General features: G+C 34.8%; 3 protein-coding genes and 1 long non-coding RNA gene across 5 annotated transcripts; all 4 read left to right on the top strand.

The window, feature by feature from the left end:
* The first annotated feature begins 1,101 nt into the window (after positions 1-1,101).
* LOC131530502 (uncharacterized) lies at positions 1,102-1,661 on the top strand. Its single transcript, XR_009268406.1, has 3 exons — positions 1,102-1,209; positions 1,340-1,437; positions 1,543-1,661. It is a non-coding gene; the product is annotated as an uncharacterized LOC131530502 (long non-coding RNA).
* Positions 1,662-2,018: 357 nt separating this feature from the next.
* Positions 2,019-3,720, top strand: uts2d (urotensin 2 domain containing). The gene is made up of 5 exons (XM_058759470.1): positions 2,019-2,769; positions 2,885-2,989; positions 3,112-3,149; positions 3,333-3,426; positions 3,508-3,720. The coding sequence occupies exons 1-5, from the start codon at positions 2,673-2,675 to the stop codon at positions 3,531-3,533; spliced, it is 360 nt and encodes a 119-aa protein (XP_058615453.1). The 5' UTR covers positions 2,019-2,672; the 3' UTR covers positions 3,534-3,720.
* A 749-nt stretch (positions 3,721-4,469) lies between these two features.
* On the top strand, positions 4,470-7,341 carry LOC131529661 (platelet glycoprotein V). The gene is made up of 2 exons (XM_058759467.1): positions 4,470-4,547; positions 5,015-7,341. The coding sequence occupies exon 2, from the start codon at positions 5,024-5,026 to the stop codon at positions 6,932-6,934; it is 1,911 nt and encodes a 636-aa protein (XP_058615450.1). The 5' UTR covers positions 4,470-4,547; positions 5,015-5,023; the 3' UTR covers positions 6,935-7,341.
* Positions 7,342-8,249: 908 nt separating this feature from the next.
* Positions 8,250-10,832, top strand: si:ch211-117l17.6 (regulator of G-protein signaling 21). 2 transcript variants are annotated; one of them, XM_058759468.1, is made up of 5 exons: positions 8,250-8,774; positions 8,860-8,946; positions 9,298-9,344; positions 9,428-9,594; positions 9,968-10,832. In XM_058759468.1, exons 1-5 carry the CDS (start codon positions 8,698-8,700, stop codon positions 10,145-10,147), a joined length of 558 nt encoding a protein of 185 aa, XP_058615451.1. In that variant the 5' UTR covers positions 8,250-8,697; the 3' UTR covers positions 10,148-10,832. The 2 variants fall into 2 exon arrangements, with proteins under 2 accessions (XP_058615451.1, XP_058615452.1); XM_058759469.1 differs by lacking the exon at positions 8,860-8,946.
* Positions 10,833-16,448: the final 5,616 nt, after the last annotated feature.

The following is a 16,448-nucleotide window of genomic DNA, read 5'->3' as shown; positions in this document are numbered from 1 at the left end:
TCCCACCCATATTCGGAGTACTGGATCCCTGTCAATCTTCAAGCAACAGCTGAAAACTCATCTCTTTCGACACTACTTGACTTCAACCTACACATAAAAAAAAAAAAATCTTTCTCCTTACTTATTCCTTCCCTTGCTAGCTTGTACTTATTTAAACATTGCCTGAGACTTGGTGTTACAAGCACTTCCTTTGTCGAATTGCCTCTTCAAGATGAATCGCTTCATGTGTTCCCCAAATTGTAAGTCGCTTTGGATAAAAGCGTCTGCAAAATGACTAAATCTAAATCTAAATCTAAATCTAAATCTTAACCCATATTAATTGAGTACACTAAACATAAAAAATAAAATAAAATAATGTAGTACTGAATTTTTTAAGTTAGGTGTACGATTTACATGTGTTTCCACACTCTCTTGAATGTTTTAAGTTGAATCAACTCAACTAAGCTTATTTGAGTCTGTTGCCAATGTCAACGAAATGAGAAACGCAACACGAAGAAGCTGATTGGTCTGAGCTGCTGTTTGAACTGACTCCTCGAGGGGCGCGCATTTTGCTCTGAAACCATTATTAATAAATGAAAGATATAACAGTTAGCTAATAAAAAAAATATATATATAATTTAAGACTGCATGAATGTCGATTGCAAACCCATGGTCTTTTACAGATCGGATTTTTTTTTTTGTTTTACGTTACTTTTGCGAGTAATGTATTACACAAACAAGCTTATATTGAAATACTTTGTGCATGTGCCGGATATTAGCCCAAGAAATGCAATCTCTCGTCCACATAGTGTTAGTTAGCTAGCTACTGAATACATTTCATTTAATATCAAGTCTTTTCTACCATGTAATAACTTTACTGCAATTTTTAGAAGCAGTTTATGGATGACTCAACAGGTCACAAGCTTGTTAAAAAAGATGATCTGGAAATGTAAGTGCTGTCAATTTGCTTGTGGCTAAAGGGGATACTTGTTAAAACATACTAGACTAAACATTTTATTTATGTTAAGGCTATGCTAAGGCTACAGTCAATGTGCTCATTGTTTTGCTTCATAAGATCTCAGTATTTCATCAAGAGCCAGGGGTATTAATTTTGTGTTTTCTGTATCTGCTTTTTTTCTTGACGCTCAAAGTGATGGAACCCCTTCACTTCCATTTTATGAATCACCAAGGGCCATGGATTCAGTAACCTACATTTTAAATGGCCTGAGGGTGAGTAAATTAACAGCAAATTTTCATTTTGGGTGAACTTTTCCTGTAATACAGAAAAAAACAATAATCGACGGAAATGTGATTTTCATTTGATTGAAAAATTGATGCAATGTTGTCTCTGCCACCTCAGACCTCACTGACATGAAGTGTGTTGCCATAAGAGGGATTCCTGTAATACCTGATCACCCTTCTTTGAAGAACTTCATGAAGTTCTTCAAAGCATGCTTTGTAAGTATTGTTGATTTTTCTTTCTGTTATAAATGATGTAATCTAAAGGGGTCATAACATACTTTTTAGCTAAAAATTTGTTTTATTAATTTCCTTCATGTCCAGGCTTCTGATGATGAGGAGTCACACCAAAACGTTCCAGTTGGAATCCGCGAAAGCGAAGATGTTGCACAGCATCCCGTCTTTCTCCTCCATCTAGCCCCTGTAAGGAATCGTCTCAGAGGGTAATCTCAGAGGGCACAGACCGATTGTTTCGTGTCTTAAGACCTCAATGTATCGTCACGAGCCGCAGGGTTTAATTTGGTTTTGTCTGTGCATGTTCTCTCAAAGCCATGGGTACCATTGACTGCCATTATATGACTGACAGACTGCAACGGTTTGAGTTAAAAATCTTCATTTGTGTTCTACTGAAGAAATAAAGTCACCTACATCTTGGATGCCCTGGGGGTAAGCAGATAAACATCAAATTTTCATTTTTGGGCGAACTATCCCTTTAAGAGTGTACTTTCAAAATTGTAATAATAAAAGAAAATATATATTTTTAAAATATGCAGTAGAGTAACTCAGTATAATAAGTTAATAATAATTTGAAATATAATTTATCATTATTTTAAAGAAATATTTAATTGCAATTATATATGAATATTTAATTGTAATTACTTTGTCAATGATGTTATGGAACTTGTAAAAAAGCTGTAATATAAAAAATAAAAAATCTGACAAAAAAGAAATATTATTTAAACACAACACGTTTGTTAATTATAGATATGGGTCTCAACGTTTTAAGCCTTTATCCAACTAGAGTTTCTATAATCTGTAAAAGCCACCATGACATTATATCATACATATAACATCCATCATTATACTGTTTCTTGTTATTCTGGACACTGACTCGCATATACTTTTAGTTAAATTAAAAGAAGAATGCCAGGAACATTTTACCATCCCCAGATGAATGATACCCAGTATTGTCAGTGATTTACTCTTGTTCTAACATACACCACCGCTGATTGATTGCCCGTCGCTGGCCCTGAGACCACGCCAGAACATCAGTCCCAGCTGTCACGGACCCTCTTTTAGATACAGAACGTACCCCGTCACACTTTTGATTTACAGCGATGACACATCCTCCCGTCTTCACACCTGATTAAAAGTATCCCATCTGATGAGCCTCCAGCAGAAGCGCCTTTGGTCAGGCAGGAGCAAACACGCACCAGGATCATTCCCTCAGTGCCATGGACAGACTATCCTCAGGAAGTCTTCTTCCACGACTTGCTTTTTTACTTCTGATTGGTGCTCTCAACGTTCATACAAGAAGCCTTGCAAGTCCAGGTGAGTACAAGCCGCTAATTTGATCTAAATGACTGGTTTTTAATCATAGATTTCATTTAAATCAATCTCTTTGTATCTTAATTGTGTGCTAAATTGCATATTTCCATTTTTACAGTCAGCCGGGTTTTCCATTCAAAGGATGATTCAGACATCCAGAACCAGATTTTGGCATTTCTGCTACGAAAAAACATCATGCCTGTGCAAGAAAAGGATGTAATAGGTAAAGAAATGCATTTTATTCATGTGTTGCACAGATTGTCTTACTCCTAGCAAATGTATAATGAATAAGCATCTTATAATCCACAAACCTGCACTTAGTTACATGTTCTTCCTGAATCGCAGGACTCGAGCTGGCCAGAAAAATCGCAGAGCTGCAGGAGGTATGTTTAATTTTGGTTATGTGCATTTAATGGAAAAAAGTTTATTGTCATTAAATACAATGAAATATTTAATTTTCATTAAAAAAAAACAAAAACAAAAACAAAATACATTACTATACAAATATATTAATACAAATAAACCAACTATTATTATGAAAGCTAATTGTCAGCTTGCTGTTTCAGCTTGCGGCCCTTCAAGAGGAGCTAAATGTAGAAAGAAAATTGGTGTCAAACGCAATAGAAAAAGAGAGATCGATGACCAGCAAAAGAGATGATGGTGAGTGTTACTTTTTTATGAACAGATATGTTTGTCAATTGGATAAATGCAGATGTAATTTTTTTTCCATTTTCTTTTTAGCCTGTTTCTGGAAATACTGTGTTTGAGGATCTTAAAGTGAAGAACCAGGGGCAAGAAAATCTGCAAAATCATCTAATGCCTTAAGATGTGTCAAACGAGCAGAACTTTTTAAGATATGGAATTATATGTATTCATAATGTATCATGATCGTTATAATGTATTCATGACTTTACTCTTATAACAAAAATGTATTTTATGTAAATATCATATCAATAAAACATCAAGTGAAATTGACTGATTTTACTGTATCATCTCATTGCGCAAAATATTCCCTATTTTTTAAGGATCTTGAGTTCTAAATTATAAAGATTGGCTTTTCAAGAGCTCTTGTCTCCCTCTAGTGTTAAGACTTTGTTCAACATTATAAATGTCACACATACCAAAACAATATATTAACCAAAGACCTGACCGTAGCCATTGACTTATGGAAGCCAATGGCTACCGACTGATTGGTTACCAACATTCTTCAAAATTCTTCAGTGTTTAACAGAAGAAAGAAACAAATATAGGTTTGGAACAACTTGAGGAACAAAAACAATGAAAGAATTTTCATTTTTGGGTTAACTGTCCCTTTAAGGACATATATGAACATATGAAGACAGAGGATTATGGACATCAAATAATGCAAAAAAAAAAAAAAAAATGCACATTGTCCAACAAAAATAAGGAACAAGTATTGCTATTTTATTTTAATACTGCCTTTTCAATCAATCAATCAATCAATCAATCAATCAATCAATCAGTCAGTCAGTCATATCGTCAGTCATAATGTCCCACTCTGCATTATTGAACATTCAGTAAACAGAGGTGTATTATTATTTTTAAAGAGAGACATTGCAAGTTGGAAGACAATGACTTCTACAAGTACACACAATAAAGACCAAAAAAAAAAAAAACCTCATCACAACGGATGCAGGCTTCCATGTGGGCTTCACTGCAGAGTATGATAAGTGTTGAAAGGGAAGAGCTATTTCCAAAGTGTGGTTATTAAAAGCAGAATGCATCCATTTCAGCCAGACATTCTTCAGTATCTGTGAGAGGTAAGGTTAACATTGCTACTTCTTTATTTGTTTTAGTTAGAAATAGTTTACCCAGAAATGAAAATTGTGTCTAAATTCTGAAGTTCCCAGAAATGTACTCACTCTTATGTCAATTCAAACCTCCATGACATTCTCTCTTCTGTGGAACATAAAATAATATATTTTTGTCCACTTCTGTCCATATAATTAAAGTCTATTGGGTCCAATGTTGTTTCGGGAGACAGTGGACAAAAATGGACATAATTTGGTCCACTCAGTCCAATGTTGTTTTGAACTCAATGGACAAAAAAAGGAAGAAGGTCATACAAGTTTGGAACAACCATTTTTGGGCAAACTATCCCTTTAAAACAGTCTTTTTATTGTACATGAGGCAATTCATTTTCCTAAAATATTTTTTTTTTTTAAATGTATCAATTATATAATTAAGAAGACTCTTATAATGACATATGCCTATATTTGTTCCCCAGTTTGAGAATATGTGGTTCACATTTGTTCTACTTCAGCTTCTGCCTCAATTCGCCCTCAGTTGTCCCAATCGGTGCATTTGCAACATTAGGGGTTCTGCAAAATGCACTGGGGACATCACCGACATTCCTCCCCTCGACCCAACAACAACCTTCCTACTCTTGCTAAATGACACCAACATAAAGGTCCTCAAAGACCAAAGTTTCCAGACGTTCTCTCTTCTGCTACGACTAATGATCACGCACAGCACTCTTGACACCATCCAACCAGAAGCCTTCCATGGTGCTCCACAGCTTCGGTCCATCAAACTCTCATCAAACCCACTCTCTGTCTTCCCACCCAAAATGTTTAGTGAGCAGAGCAACTTGGAGCAACTGCAGCTAGATGGAAACCAAATAGCTTCAGTTAGTTCAGAACTCTTTGAGGCGATGGTCAACCTAACTGAACTAAATCTGAGCAAGAACCGCATCTCCCAGCTGGACGCTGATGTCTTCCAGGGTTTGACCAAGCTGAATTACTTAAACTTAGCTGAAAATCAACTGAGGAACCTCCCGAAGACCCTCTTCCACAACCTTTGGCAACTCAAATCTTTGGTGCTCTCATCCAACCAGTTGGAGACTCTTGAAAGTGGTTCCTTTGACCATTTAAGCAGCCTGTCGGTGCTAATGCTACAGAAGAACCAGATCCGACAGATTACTCCACGTCTTTTCTGGCCCTTGCCATCCCTGCTCACCCTCACAATGTCTGCCAACCAACTCCGTTATATTCCAGCCGAGACCTTCTACTACTTGCCCAACCTGACCAAGCTCACCCTCTACAAGAACCCCTTGATATCCCTTCCTTACCAGCTGATGGGACACATGCCGAGACTCCAAGAGCTGTACCTTTACGAAACCAATCTATCCACTGTCCCATGGAACCTTTTTGCAAACATGACCAACCTACGGACTCTCAATTTACACTTCAACAACAAGTTGACCTCCCTCCCAAAGAACCTCTTCTGTTGTCTGCCCAACCTGAAGAAACTGTCCCTGAAGAACAACAACCTTCGGGAACTAGACCCGGAGCTCTTCTCAAACTTGATAAGCCTTCAAATTCTGATGCTTAATGAGAACAAGCTTGAATCTCTCCCATCGGCAATCTTTCACAACACCTCAAGACTAGAAATAATAGACCTGAACCACAACCATCTGAGGTATCTCCCAGGAGATGTTTTTGTACATGCAAGGGCGCTAAAAGATCTCTCTCTTAGCGGCAACAAATGGAATTGCGATTGTAGCATTATGGGTATTGCAGAATGGATCCATGAAAACCCAAAACTAATTAGTAACTTGGACAAAGGAGTAACATGTTATGAACCGTACCGCTTAGAAAACCATCCGCTGCAAACGCTGACTTACGAGAAACTACTTTGTGGTGTTTTCCAGACCACATTTATAGCCACAAGTGCCATTACCACTGGGGCTCCAGCGACACCAACCCTCCAAACATCTACAGCTACAAGTACAACAGCAAGAAATACTGTGAATGCAACTTCACCTGCAACTACAAGTAATTCTCCAACAACCACCTCTCTAATTTCTCCTACACCTGATCATATTTACGTGAAACAAGGCAATGGTAACAACAATGATCCGGCGTTCTACGATACAATTGTGCTGGATAACGGACCTGAAATCGTGCACAACAATCATTACAATGGCTGGGTGTACCTGTGGACTGTCCCATCAACGGGTCCCTACAGTGGATTCATGATGGCTTTGTACATTGTTCTCTTGGTCAGTGGTGTAGTCCTGATTGTGGCCAGCTTGTACACTTTGTATCGGCTTCATAAGGTGATTTGGGTGTTAGGAAAAGTCAGTATGGGAGAGAATCAGAGAATAATGGCTAGAAGAGTGCGAAGCTTCAAAGTCAAACTCTAGAGAAAGCTTAAAAACCCCTTCAGTTAATCTCTAGCGAATTGCTATGTGTTTTCACATTATTCTGTAGTGCATATTGTAATTTGTCTAATTCAACTCCATATATATTTATGAGGAATATAAAAGCCTGAGACCAATAATCTTGCATCTTTCTCATTTTATGCAACACATTTCATTACAAATGAGGTTCAGCACAATTTATGTGACAAGCATCAAAATGTATATAATTGTTTTTGTAAGCATTCATTTATACAGCCTTTTACAATGAATTTTTTGTTTCTTTTCTCAATACACAAGTTTTCCTTTCTGCAATTTCCACATTCCAGTGCTTTACATTCACAAAACTGATAATGGACACACTCTTGATGGTTATTTACAACGTGTAAGACCAAATAAAAAGGTTTCTGTTCTTTGAGAGTGGTTTCTTTGCTATGTATGCCACCTGGTGGTTAGACAATACAGAGCAGAAGTTATAGGGCAGAATATTCATATGCTAACATATTTACAATATACCACCATACTTATTTTCTCAAGCAAATTATTATTTTATTTTAGTTATTATTATATTATTTTTTTGTTTATTTAAATAACTTATTTATTATACTATAGGCTACTATTTTTTATTATATAATATATATTTAAATTATATTAAAATTATTGTTAGATTAGGATACTCAAACTGCAGATCATTAGTAAATATGCACAATGTCAACCTTAATATATATATATAGGCCTACTTTTATTTTAGATTAGCAGGCTATAGATATTATAATTATTATGCTATTATTTTAGAGAAAGCATGAAGTATTTTGGGATGTTAAAATACTAAGTATAATAACTATTGTTGCGATTCTTTTTAGTGTCACTAGAGGCACAGAAATCACACGTTTCACTTTTGAGACCAGACCGCCCAAAGTAGAGATGTGGCTAAACTCACATTTGCACATTACTATTTCAGCATAGTTTAGCTTACACAGCAAACATGTACCAAGCACTGTTATCAAATTCCTACCACTCCCACATGACTAACAATACGCCTCAATGAACGAGCCCAACACTGATGTTTGATGTGATTCCGAAACTCAAAGAAAGTGTTCACTGATAGAGTGTATGCTTGTCTGTGGGCGCGGTCCATCCGCCAATGAAGCGTGAAAGCCTGAAGATCTCTGTTACAACATTAACAGGATGTTTCACATCTTTGAAAATGTTTCCAAAATGCTTCATGTGTTTGGAACATCGGAACGACGACTCTCGTACATTAACTACTGGGAAATCAAAACAGGTGTCAAATTTCAATTTCAATTAAAAATATGCGGTAGTCTTAAAAAAAAAAAAAAAAAAAGACGAATTGAGTTCGAGTTCCGGCTCGTAGACCATCTGGATCCCGTTCAACTTACTCAAAAAATATAGTTTAAAAACGGAGAAATGTAGGCTACTTTGTCGGTCTCACACACCTCATTCAAGGCCTGAATGTTATTAGACATAATCTTCAAATGTCGTGCTGTCATAGCAACAAGAAAACTATCTTAATATTATACGCACCATATTCAAGAATAAACTTGAAAACTTGAGTCATGGAGAACAGATGAAAGACTTCGTTATGTCAATGGCATCCAGAGATTTGTGTTAACATGTTCAGGTATGATAACATCCTACTCCATCTGCCTGGCGACTCGACCGTATATACAGCCGTTAGATGGGAAAAGTCTGTCACAAACATGATGCATAGCGGATCGTTCTGAGTAAATATTTCCCGTCACCCCAAGATGCCTAAAATGCTTTTCTCAAAGATTCGGATCTACGAGTTCAAGGACCTCATTCGGAACAAGAAACAACCGAAAACGTAAATGAATTTTACTCGTCTCTCTGCATACGAACTTCTTGAATTGACTGAAAGATGGACTGAGGTGTTTATTTTAATTTCATAGACTGGACGTTCTGTTGAGCAGGAAAAAACAAAAAAACAATATCCGATGTGTTTTGATTAAGAAAAATACTGAAGACTCTCATTATCAGTAAGTTTGAAATCATATATACAATAATGAAATCATGAGTTTATGGGTACTTGATGCATAAGCAGTCAATTTTAAGGCCAGACTTTGGCCAGATAAATTGTTTTTGCCTTAGTTCATTCCTTCAGAGTGACAAAAGTTTAAATATAAATGTCCATGTAATCTTCATAAAATAATTAGAAAAAGATGGGTATTTTAAATATTATAGCATGTCACACACACACACACACACACACACACACACACACACACATCATTTAAATTTAAAATCATTAAAACTATTTAAAAGTATTTTATATGACTATAGATGGTGGGAATAATGTATTTTTTTCTGATTTCCTCTTTTTTCTTAAGACTGCAAGACCAAGGGCCAAAGCTTTCTGATCTGCTTGAAAACAGAGGTTAGTTCAACCACCAGTCACCTTTAAAACATATAATTTATGTTTAATTTTAGTATATTAAAAAATTATTCTTTCGCGAACAGACTACCTGGACGCCTTTCGTTCATTTCTCCAGTCTGAGTTTAGTGCGGAGAACATTGAATTTTGGCTTGCCTGCAGGGAATATAAGCAGATGACTTCATCCGGCAAACTCTCTAACAAAGCAGCAGATATCTACAAAGAGTTTCTCCATCCCATGGCTCAAAAAGAGGTCAGTATGTGCATTCAGTAAAGCATTAAATAGAGTTGGGCCTTTCTAAACCGTTACAGTAAACTGCGATGCACAGAAATGCCATTGCATCATGGTATTGTTTATTAATAGGAGGGGGGGGGAGGGGGGGGGGTTAGAGTATTTGGGCTGGTAACTAAAAAGTTTCTCCAAAAATAAATGCACTTGCAAGTCGCAAATAAACTTATGACATTTAAAAATTTTAAAAAGCATTAATAATGGCTCAAAAGAAAAACAAACCAGAATTTTTGCATTTGCCATTTGCTTAACAAACTAAACACCATTGAAATGAAAATGTTAGTATAGAAATATACTTCAATTATCTTTCATGGATGTAAATGTTACAATTTCGCAGGTCAACATTGACCATCACACTCGTGAGAAGATCAAGAGATCTTTGGTGAAGCCTGACCTCACTTGTTTTGATGAAGCCGAGATGCATATATACAGACTTATGGAGAAAGACTCCTGCCCAAGGTTCCTCAAATCTGAGGCCTATGAGAACGTGAGGAACGCAGCCAGGAACCCAATGTAGACCAGCCAATGACAACTAATTCACTGGAAAAATGTTCTTAATGAGCTGGTGCACAGAAAGAGGACATATGCACGTGGTTTAGAGGAAATGACAGAGGAGAACAGAAAGTATGTGGTGTGCAGAAGCTCAGCTTCATTGGTCTGAGTGATAAGAAGAATGAGAAAAATAAAAGTGTCACCGTTACAGGAAATGATCTAGAATGGAGGTGCATTAAATGGTTTCCATTTAATGGAATTAAATGGAGTTATTTGAGAGATGAGCTGGACTTTTCTGTGAAATGGGTGACTTCTATAAATGTTGGTCTTGAAAGTAGATTTCTGTTAGATTGTATCACACATGTGTTTAAGTGTTGAGAAATTGTATTGTGCGACCTCAAGATAAACAGTTAGTTGACATCAAACAGCATTGTGCTTTTTTTTCTTTTTTTTTTTTTTCTTTTTTTTTACAAATTTAAGACTACATAGGCCCAGTTACAGTATTCAAACATTCACTTTACTTTAAACATTCATATAAATAAATAATTTACACTTTTTTATTAAAAAAATTATGACATTTACAGTTCAGTTTGACATACAAGAACATGAAAGGTCTCATTAAAAAGACATTTTAATGCTGTTATTTCCACAAATATTAAGGAACAAAAAAGAGAGTTCCTATTAAATCCCCTACTAAAAAAATATGATAATTATAAAAAAAAAAAAAGATATTAACCCAAATACATCATGATAAATTTTTTTTATAAAAAGACTAGATTTTGTATTTAAGAATCTTTTTTTTTTTTTTTTTTACTAATAAAATAGTTCATTACTAAAATAGGAAATATAACGGTAACAGGGTTGATGCATAACCTAAAATCAACCATATATGAGTAACTGGATTGTGCCCTATGGTGTGACACAGAGCTGGGTAGTAACTGATTACATGTAATCTGGATTACGTAATCAGATTCCAAAAATTAAGTACTTGTAATTAGAGTAAATTACATTTTAAAATACTCGTAATCAGACTACAGTTACTTTTTTTATGGATTACATGATTGCATATTATTTACACAACAGCAATAATTTATTCATAATTTATTGAGTCTCCCTAATTCCTCTTTTTTGTCTTTTCAATCGGCCTTTCTAAATTGCTTATATACATTCAGAAAGTCTTACAGTTTTGTGGACATTCACACATAGATCAGTCATTAGTCAGGTGGCTACACAGCATTTGACCACTGGATTTACAACAATCATTTCAGGTTTAAGAAGTGTTTCAATATTGCACCAACTACTGATGAGCACATTAATTTTTATTTGATTTATCACTCAGTCAGTTATTTTACCATGTATTACCTTGGAAGGCGTTTGTCTATCAAGCACATTAAAATGCACAATTTCACCAACTTTTTTTGTCATCTGATCCTCTTTCACCTAATATGTGACCCTGGACCACACAACCAGTCTTAAGTCGCTGGGGTATATTTGCAGCAATAGCAACAATACATTGTATGGGTCAAAATTATCGATTTTTCTTTTATGCCAAAAATCATTAGGGTAGTAAGTAAAGATCATGTTTCATGAAGATATTTTGTAAATTTCCTACCATAAATATATCAAAACTTCATTTTTGATTAGTAATATGCATTGCTAAGGACTTCATTTGGACAACTTTAAAGGCGATTTTCTCAATATTTAGATTTTTTTTTTTTTTTCAGATTCCAGATTTTCAAATAGTTGTATCTCGGCCAAATATTGTCCTATCATAACAAAGCTTATTTATTCAGCTTTCAGATGATATATAAATCTCAATAAAAAAAAAAAATTAAAAAAAAGACCCTTGTGACTGGTTTTGTGGCCCAGGGTCACATATATTTTGTATTTGAAGTACCCCTGAGATTTTAAAATAAAGATTTTAATGATGAAGTATCACATTTGCATGTTCATGGATCTCTGAGTTGGTTATGGTCACATGACATGCAGGTTTTGATTAATTTAAAATTATTTGTTTAATTTAACATTTTTTATGATTTACCTAATTATTAGCTTTTCATTAAACTCATAAACCCCTTGCAGTTCCTTCACAAACTCGGTTTGGGAAACCTTGTTGTAATATAATATGTAATGCACTTCATGTTGTTAATAACAACAAACTGAATATATTTTCTCACACTTTGTATGTTTATATCAGTATGGTACAAGATTATTTTATTTAAATCAATGCGAAAAACGAGATAGCTCAAAAGTAATCTAAAAGTAATCTGATTATATTACCTAAATTGTGTAATGTAATGGATTACGTTACTAATAAAAAATGTTGTAATGTAATTTGGAATCAGTAACGGATTACAATTTTTAAGTAATCTACCCAGCTCTGGGTGTGACACAGCAAAAATGTACAAACAAAAAAACAACTTAACATAAAAATAACATGAGAAAAATTTATCTTCATTCTTAGAGTTACAAATAGCATGAGAAAGGCTTATCTTCAATGTTATAGGTTATTATTATTATTATTTATTTATTTATTTTTAAATTTTTCCGTCACACCATTGATACATTAACTACCCATACACATATAGAAATTATTTTCATATACAGTGTGTGCAGAATTATTAGGCAAGTTGATATTCATATTTTTTTCCCCAAGAACATTTTACCAATTCCAAACCACATCAATCTTAGTAACTACTATCAATTTTGTATTTAATCATTTATAAGTGATATATAATTGTCCATGAAGGCTGAAAGTTAAAAACTCCTTATTTCAGGTGTGCAGAATTATTAGGCAGGTTTTCTTTTACAGATAAAATGAGCCAAAAAAGAGATTGAACTCAAGAATAAAAGTAAAACAATTATTAAATGCCCATGAGAAGGATGCAATACTAATGCAATAATAGAATTAGCAAAGTTAAGACATGACCATTGGGCAGCGAAATGCTCATTGGGTCAGCACGGTCAGAAAAAGCAGGTGGAGAGGAAAAGACGCATGTTAACTGCAAAAGACTTAGGAATTAATGTCAAGAATTAGGTGAGAAACCATCAGGAACCATTTAGTCTCCAGCGCCATCATTTTACAGAACTGCAACCTTCCTGGAGTTTCCAGAATTACAAGGTGTCAGGTTCTCAGAGACTTTGCTTGGGTAAAAAATTCTTTAAAATAACTCTCACTTAATAAGAATAACATGCTGAAGTGTTGTGAAATACATGAAGACTTATTTTTTTATAGGCTTTATGGACAGATAAGTTGAGAGTGACTCTTGAAGGACCACCATCACATCCTCTTGTACCACTGTTTGAAGAATTTATCTTCCAGAATCTGGCAGTAAGTTTTAGGAGCTCATTTTTAATCAATCCTGCAAGACAGACTTTTCAGGATACGAGATGAACTAAAATGAGCCCCAAAACTTACTGCCAGATTCTGGAAGATAAATTCTTCAAACAGTGGTACAAGAGGATGTGATGCTGGTCCTTCAAGAGTCACTCAACTTATCTGTCCATAAATCTATACAAAATCAGTCTTCGTGTATTCACAACACTTCAGCATGTTATTCTTATTAAGTGAGGGTTATTTAAAGAATTTTTGCCCAAGCAAAGTCTCTGAGAACCTGACACATTGTAATTCTGGAGACTCCAGGAAGGTTGCAGTTCTGGAAAATGATGGTGCTGGAGACTAAATGGTTCCTGATGGTTTCTCACCTAATTCTTGACATTAATTCCTAAGTCTTTGCAGTTAACATGCGTCTTTCCTCTCCACCTGTTTTTCTGACCGTGCTGACCAATGAGCATTTGCTGCCCAATGGTCATGCCTTAACTTTGCTAATTCTATTATTGCATTAGTATTGCATCCTTCTCATGGGCATTTAATAATTGTTTTACTTTTATTCTTGAGTTCAATCTCATTTTTGGCTCATTTTATCTGTAAAGGAAAATCTGCCTAATAATTCTGTACACCTGAAATAAGAAGTTTCTGACTATCAGCCTTCATGGACAATTATATATCACTTACAAATTATTAAATACAAAATCAATAGTAGTTATTAAGATTGATGTGGTTTGGAATTGGTAAAATGTTCTTGGAAAAAAAATATGAGCAGAATATCAACTTGCCTAATAATTCTGCACACACTGTAGAATTACTGGATTGTTTTATTTATTTTTTTTTAATTCTTTGAAATTAACGGTATAACAGGGTTGACGCATAAAATAAGTTAACTTTATATACATACATAAATTGCTGGATTGTTCTTTAAGAAAAGAAGAATTAATGGAATATTCATTACTATCTATCTATCTATCTATCTATCTATCTATCTATCTATCTATCTATCGTCTGTGTGTTTATGAAAATTCCAAGGTATATTTAATTGATGGAATGTTTATTACTAAAGCGGAAAACAACAACTTTAATAGACATCTTCATTTGTTCTCACTGTAAAAAGTGATAAATTGACTTAACTTAAAAAAAATGAGGAAGTCCGTTGCCTTAAAATGATTAAATAAATGATAATTAAAAAAATAAGTTAAGTGAATTATCAAGTGCGCTTAACTTTTTTTTTTTTTTTTTTAAATTGATGCTCTGAGAAGCCAGTTTTCCACAGTCTGTGAGGAACTGTACTTTGGGCACATGTCCGACCCGAGCTAATTGATGCAGAGACGAGCCTTAAGTGAGAGACATTGCCATATAATACAATAATAATCCATGTCAGTGCTTGACCCCACTGTGACAATGACTTACTTCCTGAGATTCATAGCTTAAAAAGGCAATTCAGAGCGTCTAAGAATAACTATGTTTGATTAACCTAAAATTCCACCAACACAGTGAATGTCAACGGTCGTCTGATGCATGCTAGATCTCCCTCAGCGTATGTCCTTCTTGGGGAAGGCAATTCTATAATAAAGACAACACTGTTTTAGGACCACTGAAAATATCTATCCACGTCAGACTGAAAAAAAAACCAAAAAAAAAAAACCATGTTTAGCACCATTATGATGCTTTTCATTATAAAATTATTACTGGATGCACAGTATTTGATTTTCATGGGGATTTTTCACAGACGATTTTCATTTGGTCATTAAAATATGATGCTGATGATATAAATACTACCAGAATATTGCTCATTGATCGCTCTTTCAAAGCTCAGGAGACCTAATGGATTCCTCAGATGTGTTTAATTTAGGTATCAACGTGGTCTCAGATGCTTCTCTTTGCTGGGGAGAAATAAATGGCTTTTAATAAAATACAATGTACTGTACAACTAATTCAATCATATGTTATTTGATTTTTCCCATACATTTGTTTCCCGTTTCAACGCAACGCATATGTTGTCATTCAGAAGTGAGGCTGATGTGAAATCATGTGGTAACACGGACATAAGGAAATTAATTTACAAAGGCGACCGTTAAAAGTAAGCTCCCATCATGCAACTGTACAGCGGATGCGACAATTATTGATGAGACGTTTCACCAGTCTGTAAGTTACCCGTTTTCAGCCTGCAGATGAACACGCTTGACCAATCTCTCACACAATCTGCCCATCATCTGCAGCCAAATACACACTCACCATGGCAACTGAAAGGAAATGAGTAATGTTCTTAGGCGCCAACATTGCCTGAGGTACAAAATTGCTCAATTGCGCACAATGGAGAAACTGACAGTGTTACAGTATGAGCACGCCGATCAGGTGACTTTGAGGATGTCTACACACGCTGTCACTAACACATGGTGTCAAAAGTGAACGCCTGACTGCCTATATCCATTTTTGGATAAACTTAGAGACAAAACCCAAAGTCACTTACTATGGATTAATACACAGAAAAACACAGAAAAAGGTCCATTTAAACTAAGGGTTCATGGAGTGACAATGATAATGGAAAATCTTTAAAAAATCAAGTTAAAAATGCGCATGCCAAGTACTTAGAACATACTCTTTTATTCATGTTGATTTCAGACATGAATATAAAACTTTTAAACAATTTCCAAGTAATGTTTAATTTGATGACACTAACACTGTCATGTGGTGTAACACATCATAATCATTATTTTCCAAAATTAATATTAAGCTTTTAAGTTTATGTAAATTAAGTTTTGACTAACACAAACTTGTAAAATTTTATTACTTAGCATTTTATTAATTAAAAAAGTAAAAAAAAAAAAAACATATTTCGGTGTAAAATGTACCTTTACACAAATATCCTGAATTATATATACATAAACATCATGATGTTTTTTATTGTTGTTGAGCTGCACCAAATTGCATTTTACAACCTGATGCAATGTCTTGTCATAAAATATCAAATTATCTATTTTCAGGTCTGCAG

Source organism: Onychostoma macrolepis, chromosome 22 (assembly GCF_012432095.1).
Source record: "Onychostoma macrolepis isolate SWU-2019 chromosome 22, ASM1243209v1, whole genome shotgun sequence".
Lineage (NCBI taxonomy): Eukaryota > Metazoa > Chordata > Actinopteri > Cypriniformes > Cyprinidae > Onychostoma > Onychostoma macrolepis.
Note: the sequence above shows the minus strand (reverse complement) of the source record. Positions and strands in the feature narration are given on the sequence as shown.

Bases quoted from the DNA above. Each gene is read 5' to 3' on its own strand.
- uts2d (XM_058759470.1), top strand. From the start codon at position 2,673: ATGGACAGACTATCCTCAGGAAGTCTTCTTCCACGACTTGCTTTTTTA. The intron at 2,990-3,111 runs GTAAAGAAATGC...CCTGAATCGCAG, and splicing joins GCAAGAAAAGGATGTAATAG to GACTCGAGCTGGCCAGAAAA. The intron at 3,150-3,332 runs GTATGTTTAATT...TTGCTGTTTCAG, and splicing joins AAATCGCAGAGCTGCAGGAG to CTTGCGGCCCTTCAAGAGGA.
- LOC131529661 (XM_058759467.1), top strand. From the start codon at position 5,024: ATGTGGTTCACATTTGTTCTACTTCAGCTTCTGCCTCAATTCGCCCTC.
- si:ch211-117l17.6 (XM_058759468.1), top strand. From the start codon at position 8,698: ATGCCTAAAATGCTTTTCTCAAAGATTCGGATCTACGAGTTCAAGGAC. The intron at 8,775-8,859 runs GTAAATGAATTT...TTAATTTCATAG, and splicing joins AACAAGAAACAACCGAAAAC to ACTGGACGTTCTGTTGAGCA. The intron at 9,595-9,967 runs GTCAGTATGTGC...ACAATTTCGCAG, and splicing joins ATCCCATGGCTCAAAAAGAG to GTCAACATTGACCATCACAC.